The 20,200-nt window shown below is 40.0% G+C and overlaps 1 protein-coding gene across 4 annotated transcripts in view; it reads right to left on the bottom strand.

The window, feature by feature from the left end:
* SLC4A1AP (solute carrier family 4 member 1 adaptor protein) overlaps positions 1 to 20,054 on the bottom strand; it is a 75,716-nt gene extending 55,662 nt beyond the window's left edge. For all 4 annotated transcript variants that reach the window (XM_070379293.1, XM_070379294.1, XM_070379291.1 and 1 more), the window contains exons 1-10: positions 19,259 to 20,054; positions 18,862 to 19,057; positions 17,623 to 17,745; positions 16,716 to 16,776; positions 16,236 to 16,375; positions 7,892 to 8,052; positions 6,366 to 6,435; positions 5,803 to 5,989; positions 2,352 to 2,463; positions 1,437 to 1,674 (exon numbers count right to left, since the gene is read on the bottom strand). In XM_070379293.1, the coding sequence (XP_070235394.1) occupies positions 1,437 to 1,674; positions 2,352 to 2,463; positions 5,803 to 5,989; positions 6,366 to 6,435; positions 7,892 to 8,052; positions 16,236 to 16,375; positions 16,716 to 16,776; positions 17,623 to 17,745; positions 18,862 to 19,057; positions 19,259 to 19,918 (1,948 nt within the window). In that variant the 5' untranslated portion in view covers positions 19,919 to 20,054. The remainder of the gene's footprint in view (positions 1 to 1,436; positions 1,675 to 2,351; positions 2,464 to 5,802; positions 5,990 to 6,365; positions 6,436 to 7,891; positions 8,053 to 16,235; positions 16,376 to 16,715; positions 16,777 to 17,622; positions 17,746 to 18,861; positions 19,058 to 19,258) is intronic.
* Positions 20,055 to 20,200: the final 146 nt, after the last annotated feature.

Raw genomic sequence — 20,200 nt, 5'->3', positions numbered from 1 at the left:
TACAAGCATGTTTATAATAGCAAAAATTAATAAAAACATACATGCATAATAATAGTTAATTAAATGAATTATGGCACATTCACGTGATGGGCCACTTTGCCCCTTATTAAAACCACACTTAAAAGAGTATTTTTTTAAGACATAGAAAAAAATAGATTATAAAATAGCATGTACAATATGATCCCAATGTTGTTTTATAAGTAAGTAAATTAATAAATGAATGCCTGGAGTAACCCCTAATCAGGTGCATTTACTAATTAATGCATCTTATAAACCAAAATTTTTAATCGGCTATTTTTAGACACACACATTTGCTTTCGGGACCTAAACCAAACAAAAAAATACAATACTTACTGCTCCCCTATAATGCTGCTTATGTATCATCCTTATAATGAATGAATCAAAGACTAGATGCTAAAAAAAGTATGTATAACTGCCTTTTTTGAAAAGGCCAAGCATGGTGCCAGTAACAAAGGAAAATGCAAAAACAAAAGATTTACTTCTCAAAGATGAGGAAACAGTCACTTTTCTGTGCCTAAAACAGCTGAAAGTAACCTAAAAATACCAGGCAGGCCTGGTGTTTTCACATGGACATGCCTGGTTTTGGAAGTCCATACGCACACATTTCCACACATAGCTTACTGCCAATGTTTTTTGTTTTCCCTAATGTTCCCTTTTTTCTCTGCAGTCTTAATCTTGCAAAGCAGTTCAACAAACCTGCAGGAAAATAACCCCCGCAGTTGACAAGGGTTAAGGGGCTACTAAAAAGATAATAATATCTAGGGGTGGCAGATTCCTCTTTTCTTCTTTGGACTTTTATGTATGATCCAAAGTTTCTAAAATGAACATATATGCCTTTTATAAGCAGAAGAAATTATACTTAATATTTAAAAACCAATCAATTTCCTCTTTTACATTTTTCATTAGCCCTTTGCTGAGGTAGGTGAAAACTACATATCAGGTTCTCGGCCAGGTACTGTGGCAAAAAGATGAATGAGGTATGATGTTTCCTGAGAAGTACAAGCTGCAGATACAATTATATTTAGCCTCTGTGGGGGAAAAATGACTAAGGGAAGGCTTTCTCTGAGACCACCTGGTCAGGCCCCATCATCCACCCTGTTCCACCAGCCTCTAGTCACAGAGTGGCAGCAGTTCAGGACTGCTCCACAGCCGTTGAGGTTTCAGATTCCACAGCTTTCAACTTTCAGTAACTCGAACACACTGGAAATACTCGCCCATATTTTGCAGTGAGAATAAATAATAACTGGCAATCAAAGAAAGACCAGGAAGGTAGGTTACAGTCAGCTGTATCACATTATCACAAAGTGTCACAAAGTCAAAATGCATAAGCAAGGACTGGCTTCGCTTTTTCAAACCTATGCATGATGAATGTAAATGCCCACTGCACAGCATAGGAAGGAGAGAGAAGACACTACCATGGTTTGTTTCTTTAGAACATGTGAAGTCTGTGGGAGGACTCGTCTCCTGCGCTGCTTCTTCAGGTTCTGTCTCCTGCTGCAGCCTACTGCTTCCAGCCTCCGTTTTCTTCTTTTCATGCTCCTCCTTTTCTTTCTCCTCTTCCTCTTCCTCCTCCTCTTCCTCCTCTTCTACTTCAGGCTCATCCTTCATTCTCATTAGAGTTGGAGGGAGTTCTGGACGCTTGGGGGGTAACTTCTATGAGGGGAAAAAAAAATCCATGAACAAGTACCTTTACAGTATGACCAGGATGGAACTCAGGTCTCCCGCATTAGCAGGGGATCCTCTACCATCTGAGCCACCAGGGAAGGTCTCATAAAGTGATGGAAGGATTAAATGAAGGAAGAAAAACCATATGGCAGAACCAGGTGTATAGATTATGTTACTAACAAGTGCTAGCTGAGTCTGAATATTATAACATCTATCCACCAGGGGAAAAAAAAAAAAAAAAAAACCACAGGAGACTCTTTCTTAAATGCAACATTGATCACAAATTAATAAACTGGTATTCTAATTCACAAATCGGTTACATGCAAATTGGCATGAATCAATTCATCAATTCTTTTTTCTTTTCAGCTGGGCAGCATGTAGGATATTAGATCCCAACCAGGGATTGAACCCACACCCCCTGCATTGGAAGCACAGAGTCTTAACCACTGGACCACCAGGGAAGTCCCGATTCATCAATTCTTGATAACCCTGGGCTGAAGAGAAAAATCCAAGAACCACATCCTGGAAAAGATGTGATCGTACCAAGTCCACAGCCTCTTTTCACATTACTGTGCAATGAGTCATTGAGTTTTGAAAAGAAAAGAGAAAAATTCACTCAGGATAACTCAAGAGCTAAAAGTTTAAGACCTTGACCTACAACTTACCCCTACTGTTCCCGTTTTTAATTTGAATTTGCTTCCTCCTTTCATGGCACCAAAGAGAGGCAACGTGAGCTTTTTAGCTTTGTTTTCTCCATCTGTAGCCTGACTTTCAATTCTAGGAAGAAAAAATAATTTTATATATATATGTATATCAGATCAGATCAGTCGCTCAGTCATGTCCGACTCTTTGCAACCCCATGAATCGCAGCACGCCAGGCCTCCCTGTCCATCACCAACTCCCGGAGTTCACTCAGATTCACGTCCATCGAGTCAGTGATGCCATCCAGCCATCTCATCCTCTGTGAGGCTAAGGTTTTATCTAAAAATACCATGAGAAAGAAACTTTTGGCAAAACAAAACTTTCCATAAAGTAAACACTTACGCATACACCAATGAAGAGGGATTCAGGCCAACAGACTTTGAATGGACAACACTGACACAGAGCTATTAAGGGTCAGATGAAGCTGCTACCACAGTCTAGTAATTTACAAGGTGCTTAATTTACAACATGCTATCTGACTTCACATTCATAAAATGATACATACAGTACACAGGTCAGTGGCAAAGGACACTGACCTGGGTACTGCCTGTATATTACTTATTCATAACATGCCAGTACACATAGACATGATCCATTCCAACTAAGTAGCAGGAGATGGATCCATGGTGTAAAGCCCTATTTTCTACCAACCTCTGAAAAGGACTCAATACCTTACTTACCTGGAGGCCACACTTATCATAACCACACACAACAGCTCTGAGCACAGAAGTTAAAAAAAAAAAAAAAGTATGTGTATAGGGGGTGGGAGGCAGGATATCCTGACAAAGAATTAATGATAGACCCCACAGCTGGTGAGCTGTCAATGTTCTCACTGGCTGAATATAGTTTTAAAAGCTAAGCACCTGAGGGTAAAGCTAAGGAAGAGCAAAAAGAAGAGATTGTAAAAATTAGAAAAGATGCAAGGAAAAAAAGAACAAAGCAAAACAAAAAGGACAGCAGTTGAGCTGACAAGACACTCAGAGAGTAGGCATAAGTGACAGGGACAAGATAGCACGAGGAGACAGAAGGAAGAAAGCCCTATGCTTTCTCTGCATGATGAGAGGACAACCCTGCATTCTGGAACATAAGGACAGCACTGGCACTCTTGATTCACAGGGACCCATACAAGAAACTGATTACTCTGCTCGACTGAAGCCCCAGTTCCAATCCTGCCTTCTTTTACCTAGTCTTCCCCGCTCAGAGGTGCTCTCCCCCTTTCTCTACTGCGACAGACCCACTGCATTGATAAGGCCACCGGAGGAAATCCTGCCTGCCTGCCCTTAAAGATGCTTTGTCAAACATCCCTCATATCCCCTCCCCACAAGCGTCAGGAAGCACAGGAAAGCAAAGGCAAGAGCAACACAGATATTTCTCAGCTCCATTAAATAGCCTGGCTGGCCTGGAGGACACGCAAAGACTCCCAAAGGAGATGAAAAGTAGAAGATGGGATCACAATCAAGAGTTGCTGTGGGTGGAGGAGGAATGGAATTAGGTAGGAAGTTTAGAAGTTCAACCCTCAAGTGAGAAGAGGAAGGAGAAGATACACAGCATCTGAAGGCCGGATGCTTTCTAAAGCAGTTTTTTCTTACTTTACTTTCTGAAGTAAGAAAGGGAGGAGAAACTGAAGACACATAGACAGCAGGAGGGGAGGTTCTGGAGGAAGCTGATGTTTGTCTTCTAGCTTGGACTACTTCGCAGATTAAAGGATTACAGAATTGGAATTGAAACTCACTGTTAATTTGTTTGCTCTGGACTATGGTTCCTGAGTTTTTACCTTTGCTCCACAAAAACAATTCCACAAATAGCTGCTAAGTATATCAGTGACAGTAAAAATTATGACAAGATGACAATACATATATGCCAGCACATTGTTAAGTGCTTTTCAGTTAATCTTTGTAACATCATTTCTTCTAATTTACAGAAGAGGAAAGTAAAGATCAAAGAAGTTATACAACTTGCTTTAAAATTCCCAAAAAGTATATTGTAAAGCAATTATCCTCCAAATAAAAATGAATTTAAAAAAAAGAACATTTATGTACAATTTATGACCGACTGTCAAGCTAAACTACTGACAGACTCCAAATCTACTTTATAAACAAAATGATACTTTATACATATTAAAAAAAAATTCCCAAAAAGTAATTGACAGAGTTGAGAATGAAACCTAGGAAGTCTAACTCTAGTGCTAATCTACCATCTATCAATAACATAATTCAAATATCATTTGTGTCCAATAATTCCCCTGAAACCAAAGTTAACAATAAAATCAACTTCAGGAGACTGTGCTTTTTCCCCACCTTTAAAGGAACAGATTCCACTTTTAAAAAGTATTTAAATATACTAAAGAGTTATCAATTTGTTCTTGAGAATGACAGATACAGGCATTAAAATGACAATCTGTACTCATATCTTTTCATCTGTGGTTTTAAAATCATAGATAAGAATGGTAATACATTGTAGTGTTTGTATTTCTCTTATTATAAGTATAGTAATTGTATTTCTCTTTTTATATAGTTAAGAGTTATTTGTATTTCTTTTTCAGTGGACTTTCAGTTGATACCCTTTGCCCATTTGTCTCTTTGGTGGATAGGTCCTTATATATTAGGGAAATTAGCCTTTTGTGCATGTTGTTTTTTAAAGAAGTTTCAGTTCAGTTCAGTCACTCAGTCGTGTCCATCTCTTTGCGACCCCATGAACTGAAGCACGCCAGACCTCCCTGTCCATCACCAACTGCTGGAGTCTACCCAAACCCATGTCCATTGAGTCGGTGATGCCATCCAACCATCTCATCCTCTGTCGTCCCCTTCTCCTCCTGCCCTCAATCTTTCCCAGCATCAGGGTCTTTTCAAATGAGTCAGCTCTTCGCATCAGGTGGCCAAAGTATTGGAGTTTCAGCTTCAACATCAGTCCTTCCAATGAACACCCAGGACTGATCTCCTTTAGGATGGACTGGTTGGATCTCCTTGCAGTCCAAGGGACTCTCAAGAGTCTTCGCCAACACCACAGTTCAAAAGCATCAATTATTCGGTGCTCAGCTTTCTTTATAGTCCAACTCTCACATCCATACATGACCACTGGAAAAACCATAGCCTTGACTAGACGGACCTTTGTTGGCAAAGTAACATCTCTGCTTTTTAAAGAAGTTTACTCTGCACTAAAAGATTAAGTAAAAATTTAGAGCCCTCCAATGAAACTGGAATCAATATAGTTTTCTTTAAAAATCTTGTAGCAGTTTATATTTCACAAATAAAATGTTTTTTTACCCATTTCAAAACCACTGCCTTTTGTGCTTTAAAGAGTTTCTTATAATCTATTTCTAGTCCAAAGTAATTAGCTATGAAACAAAGATATAATTCAGAATGGTATCTATGTAACACATGCTTATTTAAAATTTCAAGTATAACCAAGACTTACTTTTTTAGTTCTGGAATCTCTGCTGGCTTTACAATCTTTATCAACCCTTTAAGTCTCTGCTGTTCTTTTCTCAGTTCAAAAGTTCTCAAGTGAAGTTTCTTCCGGGACACACCATCTAATGCACTCCCTGACTTCATTTCTGACATGAACGCATCTAAAGAGTCCTGACACGGAGACTCTGACAGAGCTGTCCAAGAAAGGGATAATACGTGTTCAGAAAGACGGCTGAAAATATTTTAAAATTTGGCCCAAGTTTCCATAGAAAAGTCACTAACTTGAAGCTGGACAGAAGATGATACTGATATTAGGAATAAGGAAACTGGTTGTACCAGATCTTAGAATGTCACTTTGCCTCAATGGGCTTCATTCTCCTCATCTATTAAATAAAAAGGCTGAAACAAATACTTTATAATATTCTTTGTAGTTCTAAAATTCTATGTTGCTCCTTAGAAAGGCTCCATATCTATTATATCTTACTAACCAATACAGCTTTAGTACCTAGCAAAGTGCACTACACACAGTAGACACTCAATAAATATTTGTTTAACGAGTCACTCCCTTACCTTTGCTGGAGGCTTTCAGTCTCTCAGAAATTTCAGAGAGTTCCTTTTCAGCATCATTTAACTTCGCAACCTATAACACCAAATTAACAGGGTTAGCATGTTTTGTATCTTTCAAAATATGGTAGCTTTCCTTTTCTTCTTCCTCTTATTTTCATTATTGTGACAAGTTTTAAGAGGATTAATTCAGAAGTGCATTTAAATCTGCTCCTCATGGAGTTAACATTTTTCATTTATTTAATTCTAATTGAAGTGATTTCTGAATTAAAGAACCAAGAATTAAATAGAAGCAATATACAAAACACAGACTTTATTTTATTCAAAAGAACCCAAAGCATGTTTTCACTGATGAATCAAAAAGCTAGACATTGAGTAATGTTTTAAACTCTGAATACTAATTAATATGGTGAAAATGCAGGCCATCTTATGATAATTTCATGAAGGACACATTGTTTAAAACTATACACACACCTCATTTTATGAAGCTTCACTTTACTTGCAACTTGCAGATATTGTAAATTAGAGATTTGTCACAACTCTGCATTGATAGAACAATGGTTAGCATTTTTTAGCAATAAAGTATTTTTAAAATATATACTATTTTTTTTAGAGATACTACTACTATACACTTAAGAGACTACGGTACAGTGTGAATATACCTTTTATATGCACCAGGAAACCAAAAAATTCATGTGACTCATATTATTACAATATTCATTTTATTGCAGTGGTCTGGAATTGAACCCACAATGTCTTTGAGGTATGCCTGTATTACCAGAACTATACTCCTCAGAAATTCCTTTCACAATTCTTGACTACCAAAAGCCAAGGTCAATTGCACCTCAGAATGTCACAATTTGGAACTTTTTCCTTTTCTTTTTCCAAAGATCATATCCAAAGATATGGTAAGATAATATCCAAAGAATGCTCATTAATGGATCATTGAACTGTGGTGTTGGAGAAGACTCTTGAGAGTCCCTTGGACTGCAAGGAGATCCAACCAGTCCATTCTGAAGGAGATCAGTCCTGGGTGTTCTCTGGAAGGAATGATGCTAAAGCTGAAACTCCAGTACTTTGGCCACCTCACGCGAAGACTTGACTCATTGGAAAAGACTCTGATACTGCGAGGGATTGGGGGCAGGAGGAGAAGGGGACGACAGAGGATGAGATGGCTGGATGGCATCACTGACTCGATGGACGTGAGTCTGAGCAAACTCCGGGAGTTGGTGATGGACAGGGAGGCCTGGCGTGCTGCGATTCATGGGGTTTCAAAGAGTTGGACACGACTGAGCGACTGAACTGAACTTAACTGAACCCACCTAGAGGTAGATACAGTTTCTAGCAACAAGCCAAACTTTTCTCCAACTTGGATAAGACTAAATGGTTGTTTATTACCATCAAACTTACAGATCACAAAAATAATACTTCACTACCAGATTTCAATGCTAGTGCTTTAAAAATTAAAAAACAAACATAAATAATACACTATTTATAATACTACCACAGCTACTTCTATAACTAAAACTTGCCAGTGATTCGAAGGTCTCTGGCTTCTCATCAACCTTCCCAGCCTTCTTCATTCGATTCAGACGCTTCTTTTCAACCAGGCCAGTCCGATCAAGAAATGTGTCATCATCACTGTCATAAAAGTCTTCATCTTCCCAGTTCTTGGCTTTCCTTTTCCGAGATACTAGAGGTAGATAAAATAAACAATAAAATTTTAAAAATAAAATAAAAAGAAAGAAGGCAAGTAGGCAAGCAGCTTAAAATGCCACCACCAATTATTAAAAGAGAGGACTCAACAAGCTGCCAAAATACATATAAAAACAAAGGGCAGTATTCATGCTCAGAAAATCCCATGGACAGAGAAGCCTAGAGGGCTACAGTCCATGGGGGTCTCAAAAAATCCAACAAGACTTAGCGACTAAATGAGAAAACCTTGGAGACATTATCAAAGATGAGATGAACCAGACACAAAAGGGCACATATTGCATGATTCCACTTACACGAGGTACCTAAACTAGTCAAATTCATAAAGGCAAAGAGCAACACTGGTTACTAGGTGCTGGAGGGAGGAAGAATAGGAAGTTACTATTTAATGGGTACAAGGTTTCAGTATGAGATGAAGAAAAAGTTCTGCGATGGATAGTAGTGATGGTTATACAACATGAATGCATTTAATGCCACTGAACTGTATACATAAAAATGCCTACAAAGGTAAATTTTATGATATGTATGTTTTACCACAATAAAAAAGTTAAACAAAGGAAGAGCTAATTTATTTAATGAGCAAAAGCTCTCAAAAATCAATTAGTGAAAAAGGAAAAAAATAAATGAGGAAAGGGCCAATAATCCAAAAGAAAATCTTAAAGATAATCAAAGTAGTTCACAGAAAAGAAATACAAATGGCCAACAAACATTTAAAAAGATGTCAAACTTTTTTTTAACAATTAAAAACACCAACTAAAATAATGAGATACCATTTCATATATATTAGACTCAAAGTGAAAGTCACTCAGTCCTGTCCAACTCTTCACGACCCCATGGAATTCTGCAGGCCACAACACTGGAGTGGGTAGCCTTTCCCTTCTCCAGGGGATCTTCCCAATCCAGGGACTGAACCCAGATCTCCCGCATTGCAGGCAGATTCTTTACCAGCTGAGCCACAAGGGAAGCATATATTAGACTGGAAAGAACATAAAAAGATTAATAATGTCTAAGGAAATGGCAACCCGCTCCAGTATTCCTGCCTGGAGAATACCATGGACAGAGGAGCCTGGTGGGCTACAGTCCATGGGGTCGCAAATAGTCAAACACAACTGAGCAACTAACACTTTCACTTTCACTTGGTAAGGATATGGAGAAACACACTCTCAAACAGTTGGTGGGAAAGCACACTGACACAATGTTTTTGATGGTCAATCTTACAACATCCATCAACATCAAAGATGCAATTAATTCAGCAATTCTATTTGTAAGGAGAAGGACATGGCAACCCACTCCAGTACTCTTGCCTGGAAAATCCCATGGACGGAGGGGCCCAGTAGGCTACAGTCCATGGGGTCACGAAGAGTCGGACACGACTGAGCGACTTCACTTTCATTTTTCGCTTTCACTTTTCACTTTCATGAATTGGAGCAGGAAATGGCAACCCACTCCAGTATTCTTGCCTGGAGAATCCCAGGGACAGAGGAGCCTGGTGGGCTGCCGTCTATGGGGTCACACAGAATCCAACCCGAATGAAGTGACTTAGCAGCAGCATACCATATTTACCAATGCAACACTGTAACAATGAAAATCTAGAAAGTCCATCAGCAGGGGACTATGGTAGCCATTATGTTTCTATCTATCCTATATCATTTAACTCCCCTGGGTGTGGTAAAAGTACCCTCTTTCTTTAGAAAATTTTTCTCCCATTCCACCTAGATTAGGTATAGTCATGTGACCACAGCCAGATTCATGAGAATCTTTCCCCCAGAGTTATATTTAGATATAGGAGAAAAAGAGGCTCTCTTTCCAATAAGGTTATTACAGACAGAAGACACAAATCCAGGGCTGTAAGCATCCAGCTTTTCCATATGGGGTTAGAATCTCTCTGCAAAATAAAGCCATGCACTCATGAGACAGACATACATATACACATATACAGGTTGCATGTGTCCTCAGAATACCGAGTTCTGGTTTCACAGCACTAAGTTTTGCTTCCAGAACTTGCAGTCCTGGTTCATGCAGTTCTTTCTTCAATCCTGTGAGTTACTCTTTCTAGCTTCTGCAGCCAATAACCTTTTCCCCATATGAGTTTTCATTAGGTTTCTATTATTTGCAAACAAAACAGTCCTTATTAATTATAAACCTGGTCATTTCCAAGTTGAGATGGTATACTGAACACACATATCTAATTTCATTCTCTCCCCACACTCCACTAAGACTGCAGCAAAGAGATCTTTTTTTTAAAGACACTAATCTACCACCTGACCCGCCTCTTGAGAAATCTGTATGCAGGTCAGGAAGCAACAGTTAGAACTGGACACAGAACAACAGACTGGTTCCAAATAGGAAAAGGAGTACGTCAAGGCTGTATATTGTCACCCTGCTTATTTAACTTCTATGCAGAGTACATCATGAGAAACGCTGGACTGGAAGAAGCACAAGCTGGAATCAAGATTGCCGGGAGAAATATCAATAACCTCAGATATGAAGATGATGCCACCCCTATGGCAGAAAGTGAAGAGGAACTAAAAAGCCTCTTGACGAAAGTGAAAGTGAAGAGTGAAAAAGTTGGCTTAAAACTCAAAATTCAGAAAATGAAGATCATGGCATCCGGTCCCATCACTTCATGGCAAATAGATGGGGAAACAGTGGGAACAGTGTCAGATTTTATTTTCTTGGGCTCCAAAATCACTGCAGATGGTGACTGCAGCCATGAAATTAAAAGACGCTTACTCCTTGGAAGGAAAGTTATGACCAACCTAGATAGCATATTCAAAAGCAGAGACATTACTTTGCCAACAAAGGTCCGTCTAGTCAGTTCAGTCGCTCAGTTGTGTCCGACTCTTTGCGACCCCATGAATCGCAGCACGCCAGGCCTCCCTGTCCATCACCAACTCCCAGAGTTCACCCAGACTCACGTCCATCAAGTCAGTGATGCCATCCAGCCATGTCATCCTCTGTCGTCCCCTTCTCCTCCTGCCCCCAATCCCTCCCAGCATCAGAGTCTTTTCCAATGAGTCAACTCTTCACATGAGGTAGCCAAAATACTGGAGTTTCAGCTTTAGCATCATTCCTTCCAAAGAAATCCCAGGGCTGATCTCCTTCAACCAGATCCAACCAGATCTGATTGGTTCTGATCCAACCAGAATGGACTGGTTGGATCTCCTTGCAGTCCAAGGGACTCTCAAGAGTCTTCTCCAACACCACAGTTCAAAAGCATCAATTCTTCGGCGCTCAGCTTTCTTCACAGTCCAACTCTCACATCCATACATGACCACAGGAAAAACCATAGCCTTGACTAGAGGAACCTTTGTTGGCAAAGTAGTATCTCTGCTTTTGAATATGCTATCTAGGTTGGTCATAACTTTCCTTCCAAGGAATAAGCGTTTTTTAATTTCATGGCTGCAGTCACCATCTGCTGTGACTTTGGAGCCCAAAAAATAAAGTCTGACACTGCTTCCACTGTTTCCCCATCTATTTCCCATGATGTGATGAGACCGGATGCCATGATCTTCGTTTTCTGAATGTTGAGCTTTAAGCCAACTTTTTCACTCTCCACTTTCACTTTCATCAAGAGGCTTTTTAGTTCCTCTTCACTTTCTGCCATAAGGGTGGCGTCATCTTCATATCTGAGGTTATTGATATTTCTCCCGGCAATCTTGATTCCAGCTTGTGCTTCTTCCAGTCCAGCGTTTCTCATGATGTACTCTGCATAGAAGTTAAATAAGCAGGGTGACAATATACAGCCTTGACGTACTCCTTTTCCTATTTGGAACCAGTCTGTTGTTCCATGTCCAGTTCTAACTGTTGCTTCCTGACCTGCATACAGATTTCTCAAGAGGCAGATCAGGTGGTCTGGTAGTCCCATCTCTTTCAGAATTTTCCACAGTTTATTGTGATCCACACAGTCAAAGGCTTTGGCATAGTCAATAAAGCAGAAATACTGGAACTCTCTTGCTTTTTCCATGATCCAGTGGATGTTGGCAATTTGATCTCTGGTTCCTCTGCCTTTTCTAAAACCAGCTTGAACATCTGGAAGTTCACAGTTCACATATTGCTGAAGCCTGGCTTGGAGAATATTGAGCATTACTTTACTAGCGTGTGAGATGAGTGCAACCGTGCGGTAGCTTGAGCATTCTTTGGCATTGCCTTTCTTTGGGATTGGAATGAAAACTGACCTTTTCCAGTCCTGTGGCCACTGCTGAGTTTTCCAAATCTCCTGTGGTCATGTATGGATGTGAGAGTTGGACTGTGAAGAAGGCTGAGCGCCGAAGAATTGATGCCTTTTAACTGTGGTGTTGGAGAAGACTCTTGAGAGTCCCTTGGACTGCAAGGAGATCCAACCAGTCCATTCTAAAGGAGATCAGCCCTGGGATTTCTTTGGAAGGAATGATACTAAAGCTGAAACTCCAGTACTTTGGCCACCTCATGCGGAGAGCTGACTCATTGGAAAGGACTTTGATGCTGGGAGGGATTGGGGGCAGGAGGAGAAGGGGACGACAGAGGATGAGATGGCTGGATGGCATCACTGACTCAATGGACGTGAGTCTGGGCGAACTCCGGGAGTTGGTGATGGACAGGGAGGCCTGGCGTGCTTCGATTCATGGGGTCGCAAGGAGTCGGACATGACTGAGCAACTGAACTGAACTGAACTGAATCTACAAAGACAGGAAGAATAGGAATGGGGACAGCACCACCACATTTTTGGAAATTAGAAAGCAGACAGACGAGTGGAAACTAACTTAGCAAAACTAAAAAAAAAAAAAAGAATCCTAACCCAACAGGGGGGAAAAAACAGAACCAATCTGATCATACTACAGAATCCTCAAAAGGTCTAGAACTGGGGCTAGATAGCAGTGACAAAATAAAGAGGCCTGAGTAAAAGCTGATGGAGAAACAGATCATCTATCCCACCTACTCACATCCTTCCCACCCCCAGGAAAAACCCCGAGTTTAAGATAGAAAGTCTTTGAACTATGGATTGACTAGTACAATTGAGGGCATGGGTACTATGTTCAAAAACTAGCATTGTCCTGAAAATGGCTAAATGTTGAGAACATGCTCAGCTATCTCTACCACATAGGTCCAGGAATGCTGGCAGCCAGTCCTCTCTCTTCAGGCAGGAGACCGAGGAGTACTCTTTGGAGAATCTTGCCCGCAGAAAAATGAAAATCTACAGATACTTACATCAGGAGTTCCCCTGCAAAATGCCCACCCACATCCTTCTGTAGTGTTGCTCAAACTTTTTTTTTTTTCCTAATTTTATTTTTAAACTTTACATAATTGTATTAGTTTTGCCAAATATCAAAATGAATTCGCCACAGGTATACATGTGTTCCCCATCCTGAACCCTCCTCCCTCCTCCCTCCCCATACCATCCCTCTGGGTGGTCCCAGTGCACTAGCCCCAAGCATCCAGTATCGTGCATCGAACCTGGACTGGCAACTCGTTTCTTACATGATATTTTACATGTTTCAATGCCATTCTCCCAAATCTTCCCACCCTCTCCCTCTCCCACAGAGTCCATAAGACTGTTCTATACATCAGTGTCTCTTTTGCTGTCTCGTACACCGGGTTATTGTTACCATCTTTCTAAATTCCATATATATGCGTTAGTATACTATATTTATGTTTTTCCTTCTGGCTTACTTCACTCTGTATAATATGCTCCAGTTTCATCCACCTCATTAGAACTGATTCAAATGTATTCTTTTTAATGGCTGAGTAATACTCCATTGTGTATATGTACTATAGTGTTGCTCAAATTTAAATAGCCCCACCTATATATTCCAAGCTGCTCATCACCTTTTTGTCCCTAAGTAGTTTTTACAACTAAGAACTACATGACACCTGAGAAAAACCTCTACCATGCAGGATAGACATCAAATAAACAGAAAAAACAACCTGGAGAAAAAAGATCAGCAGACCAATGAGACATTAATAATCCATGAGCAACAATGGCATATTACGTTTTAAAAATGAATATCCAAAGAACAAAATGAGCTGTGGAAATTGAAATCTTGATAGCAAAATACAGAAATAAAGTTGTAGAAATATCCCAGAAAGAACAAAAGAGACACAGAAACAGGACAGAGAAGGGAAAAAAGAAACACAGACAACCAGCCCAAGAGGTTCAATATCTTACAAACAAACTTCCAGAGAACAGAAAGATAAAATGAGGGAATGGCACAATTCCCAAAATGTTCCTGAACTGTCCAGATTTCCAGATCAAACAGAGCCAACAAGTACCCAGGGAAATGGATAAAAATAAACCCACAGAAAGGTACATCATAGTTAAGTTTCAGAACTTTAAGAACAAAGGGAAACTCTTACAAACTTCTAGTGAGAGGAGGGGAAAAAAGATAACATATGATAGATCAGTAACCTGAATAGTTTAGGACTTCAATAGCAGTGCTGGATGTCATATAAGAGCAATGCCCTCAAAGTTGTGAAGGAAAATTACTTCCAAATGAGAGTTCTATTCCTAAACTATTAACCAAAAGTAAAGCCAGAATAATTTTACGTTCAGAGTGGAGAGTTTAATAAAGCTGACTTGCTATCTATCCTTTCTTAGGAATCTACCAGAGGATGTCCACCAAAACAACAGTAGAGCAAGAAAAATGAAAGACGTGAACTCCACTGAAGATTATTACCATCCATGCCCTTATTGTTGGTACCAGCTTCCTAACCTGCCAAAACTACAGAAAGATGTGTTCCACTAAACCAAGAAATATGAGTATCATGAAACAGAAAATCCAACCCTAGAGAAAAAGAAAGGAAATCTCAAGGAAGATAGCAAATGAAGCCCTAGATTACTGTTCTGCAGCAGGCATCCTTAAAAGAAGAGTGTTCTTCAGGAGAAATGTCTCCCAAAAAATCAGATAAATTACTGATAAATTACTTAACCTAATTGACCATATGGAAAAACACACTAGAAGGTTATTGATATGTGCGGGAAGAATGAGAAAGAGGTACCAAAAAAATCAAACACACAACACAATTATTAACTCAAAACTGCTCAGCTGTAATTAATATTTGCATAAACATAACCTTATAAACATTAAATACTTGTTAATGTTTACATGACTAAAAATAGTCATGTTTACATGACTAAAAATATAATAGCATGCTCATGCTTTTTATAAATATGAAAATTTTTAAACTTTTTTTTATTGAAGTATAGCTGATTTATAACACTGCATTAGTTTTAGGTATACAGCATAGTAATTAATTTTTGTTTTGCAGGTTATAGTCCCTTACAGGTTATTACAAGATATCGCATTAGACATATGGATATATTTAAATGCCAGAAGAAATAACTGAAAAAGGTAAAGGCCTTCTACAGTCGAAGACGGTAGAGGGGCAAGACAAGAACAGGTATATTCTAAGACTTTGGTAGTTTTAAAGTATATGTAATTTACTTCGCAATAATAAAAAGTAACTTTGGAATAAAAAAAATAATTACACACCCAATTTTTTAAAAAATAAGGCAAATTTAATGCAATGATATAAAAATTACCAAAATAAGGTAAATAACGCAACAATATAAAAACTATCCATGATACATTCTTGTGTTAAAAAGTCACAAAAGGGGCTTCCCTGGTGGTCCAGTGGTTAAGAATCCACCTTGTAATGCAGGGCACACTGGTTTGATCCCTGGTCCTGTAAGATCCCGCATGCCATGGAGCAACTAAGCCCGTGTGCCACAGCTACCGAGACAGCAGTCTACAGCCAGTGCTCCGCAAAAAAAGGGAGCCACTGTGATGAGACGCCCGCACACTGTAACCAGAGAGTAGCCCCTACTCTCTGCAACTAGAGAAAGCCCGCGAAGAGCAACAAAGGCCCACTGCAGGCAAAAATAAATAAAACTTTTTTAAAGTCACAAAAGAATATAACTATAAATGCATTTGCTATGAGTGTTTGTATTTTGTTAAAGGTTCTAGTTCTGAACACATGTCTGCAGATAATGTCTGGGAGAATATAAATAAACAAAGGTTACCTTTGGTTAAAGACATAGAGAATGTTTTTCTTCTCATTTCATAGAATTCTGTACAATTTACATTTTTCCCCTAAAAAAAGGTTTTATTACTTTATGTGTTCAATCTTTCTTCCTTCTATCCATCTTTTTTTTTAAAAAGGGAAAAAGAGTCCCCACATACTCACCCGCCTCCTGCCGCAGCAATCCCAAAGTATCGAGGATTCGACAAGCTTCCAGTGAACACTGAATCATTGCTTCTTTTTTCTTTCCTGAGTGAATGGCCTCTGCCACTAGCTGTTTTCCAGTTGAATCATCCACAGGTAATCTGCATTGGTATGGGAGGGATTTAAGCACAGAACTAAGCTCCAATCTCATGAAAAACATTAATATTTTATGATAACAGTCATATTTTTGAGATAGCTTTTTAATCTCTCAGTTCAATTTGTTCTATCTTGCCAAAGCTGAATTTCAATTCTTTTCCTTACACCTTACACCTTTCCTTACCCATCCCTCTATAACCCCAATGTGTTAATAACTATCAATCCCCAAATTCATGAATAGTCTCAAAAAGACTAAAATTGCCCTTTGGGTTGTTGTCTGTAACCATGAATTAAACTTGATATTAGCCACTTTCCAGAAATGGATGCTATGACAAAAGAACATACCTCACCCTGCAGAGCCAAGTGCTATGACCCTGTTCATCAAATTCATATTCTAATTCTTCTCCTGTGGGAGGAGGAAAGACAAAACAATTTTAATAGCATCTGAAAATTACCAGTTGATACAAAGGGAAAAGAGAGCAAAGGTTGAATAATAATACAAATGTCTCAAACCACATCGAACACTAAATTTCAAAGCATTTCACTTCCTATTCCTAGGTATTATTATCTGATAATAAAATTAGGATGAGCTTGAGACAGAGAACTGCAAACTCAAAACAATCGTGTCTCCACACACAGGTTTGTCCACTAAATAGAAGCTTTCACACTTGTAAGTTGTAGACTTACTGTTAACTTGTCACAGTTGCTTAGTTTTTAGAAGTGTAACTATTAAGTGAAAAATGCAAACAGTTCATATGTATATATTTACACTCATACACACACATACATATAAGTGTTCTCTAAAAGCTTATCTACTGAAACAATTCTCTGCAGAAAAATTTTTTTAATTATTATCTCAAAGGCTTTATTCCAGTTTTAATTATTTTTTTAATGGAAACAATCTTTAAATCACATAAAGTGGAAATCCATGTTAAGAATGACAAAAGATCAGGGGAATTAGAAACAAAGAAATTGTAACAAATTGGGTGCGTCTCCCAACCACTCCTGTCCTGTATCTTCTGAGAAGGATGAGATGAGTTGGAAAAAAGTACTTCCTTTTTCCAAGATGTGAAAAAAGACCAACAGAAATTTTACAATTTCCAAAACAAACCTGAAGCAACTGACCACACAGCCAAGAACTGAACAAGGAGGACAATAGATAAAATACAGCATTTCTAAGTACTTGAAGATCTAGAAAAGCACCCTCTTGTGGATACATTTTTACCAACAGGGTCAAAATCTATGTACATACCTTCTCGGTCAAAAAAACCTTGGAGAGCCTTTTTTGGATCCTTTATATAAAAAGCCTCCCTTTCTTGTTGAAACTCTAAGACAATGGGGTTCTCTTCAGCCTCATCCTCTACAGCATCTTCTCCTATAGGATACAGGAAAGAAAGCAAAGACAATCAGACATGAGACTATCTGACTGGCACTCACTATCCTTTTAGGCTGCACAAAGATACGTTACCAATGATGAAAAGAAAGGTGGGGGTGGGGAAGAACAAGCACAAAACCATCCGTCTGAACATCTTTGGTTTTCTACATTGTGTGACAAGTTAAAACTTGTTTTCATGGCACCTTACTTTTGTTCTCCATCACTATATGTATTTTAAAAGCAAGACTGCCTACCACATTCTCTATGTAAAAAAAAGAAAAATCTAAACTCTTCAGTCCTGCATTCTCATTCTCTCACAGCCAGGACTTATACTTTGTCTTCAATATAATTTTCCATTACTTATCATGTCCACCAACAGACTGATTTCTTTTCACACTAAGTCTTTGAAACCCAGTGTGTGTTTTACCTTTACGGCACTTGTGAGTTTGGACTGGCCACCCCATAAGTGCCCAGTGTGACTGATGATGACCACACTGGATAGTGCAGGTCTAGGTACTCAGGGGCTGCTCCCTTCTCTGAACCCTTACTCCAGCATACTAGTGGTTTCCAGCTTTTGTTTGGCATTTACCACAAGTAATTTCGTAAGATTTATCTGTCTTCCCCACAACACAGTTAAGGTCATCCAGCTTTTCAGACTCCACTCCTGAATACCTATCTGCCAAAATGTCTGGTATTACAGAAAATTCAATTTATCCCTCTGATTAGGTATTTCACATTTCAGGGTGTTTACACAAAGTACAAAAAATTTGACAGAACTCCTATATTAGATAATATCCCGTTTTATTTGATTGAATGTAGTTTCACTCCCTCTAGCAATAATCAGTACTTAATGAAATAAATTTTAATTGTTAAACTATACACTAAAAGTTTTGAACAAGGGAGTGCACTGTAAAACACATGAAGACAAATCAATTAGGCCCATAATTCAGTTTTTTGGCATCATAAAATTTAATAAATCTAAGTTTTGGTAACCTATGTGCAAACTGTATTTGCCCTATCTTTCTCAAAGAGTCATGAAAGCTGCATGATTTTTAAAAAGTAACTGTACGAATAGAAACGGATTTATTAACCTCTGGCAGCAGTTTTAAGCCTTACCCATTCCCCAGGTGCAGCCCATTTCATCGTCCTGACTACTAGTACTTGTCTTTCTTTCAGCGGTATCCATTTCCTCTTCTTCATCTGAGTCTTCTCCCAGCATCTTCTTTTCCAACATCATTTGTTGCTGCTTGCGCAGTTCCTTCAGTTGCGTTATTGTCAACTCGGATTCTGCCTCTCGATCCTCCTCTGGTCCCTGATGAATCAAGCGAAAGAATTCTTTTAGAGTTTAGGAGAGCTGAAGTCACTTTCAGAAACAAGGCAATGCGTACAGACGTCTGGTGATGAGGAACGCACTTTCATAAAGGACAATCTCCTTTCTCAGGGAAAACTTAAGGAGCTCAGGAACGCACCCAGGTGGGCTCCAGAGATTTCAATTCTAGGGTTTTCTACTTACCTGAAGAAGAAAGAGCCGGGTGCTGCCTCCAAAGCGAAGAACATGTCCGACGTGGACCCGACAATAGGTGCGGGGTGGGATGCGGGTTTTGTTAAGAAAAGTGCCGTGGGTGCTTCCCAAATCGTAGAGATAGAAGCCAGGCCCGTGGCCGTCGCCTTCTGCATCGAGGCCGGACACCCTGTGCTGCAGTACGGCGTGGTAGCGAGACACCGAAGGATGCTCCAGGCACACGTCGCAGCTAGGGAGCCTCCCGAAAAGGCAGCAACTCAGTCCTTTCAAGTCCCGGGTGCCCAGGATGGTGCCGCCTTTTAGTGTCTCGAGGCTGTAGGGGGCCGTGGTGGGGCCGCCCCACGGCGGCTCTCGGTATGGGGGAGCCCGGGCCGGGCAGCCAGGGGAAGGAGTCGCCGTGTGGGGTCGCGGCTGCTCCTCCGCTGGACCCCTATTCTTCCCGCTGTCCGGCAGGGCCGGCGGGACATCCGGCTCCCCGGAATCAGAGTCCGGCAGCGCCGTGGACCTTTCCTTCACCTCCTCCGGGTTTGGAGGATTGTTGGCCGGAGCCTTACTCCGCGCCGCCGAGGGCATCGGCAGGGATGGCTTCTTGAAGTCGTCATCGAGTTCCGGCGAAGCCAGCGGCTCGGACTGAGAGGGACTATCAGCCATTCTCAATTAGGAGCAGCCTCAAAATCTGTCCCTGGGAAACCTCACCCTCTTCGGGTCGCTACATTCCTCTCCACGTCTCCCTCTCTCCAGCCTCCAGACGCTTCTCTAGCAGCGACAGTGGAGTTGATCCTTTACGACCCAGAGCTTTGTGAAGACGAGAGTTATCCCTGGAAGTTGTAGTAAGAGGAAAACAAGAAAAAGGCGGTCGGGGTGCTGTCAGAATGGGGACATCTTTAGAGGTTGCAACCGAGTCGTAATGACTTCCTGCAGCGGAGCCTGATT

Source organism: Bos mutus, chromosome 11 (genome assembly GCF_027580195.1).
Source record: "Bos mutus isolate GX-2022 chromosome 11, NWIPB_WYAK_1.1, whole genome shotgun sequence".
NCBI classification, from domain to species: domain Eukaryota; kingdom Metazoa; phylum Chordata; class Mammalia; order Artiodactyla; family Bovidae; genus Bos; species Bos mutus.
This window is presented reverse-complemented; position numbering and strand designations above follow the sequence as displayed.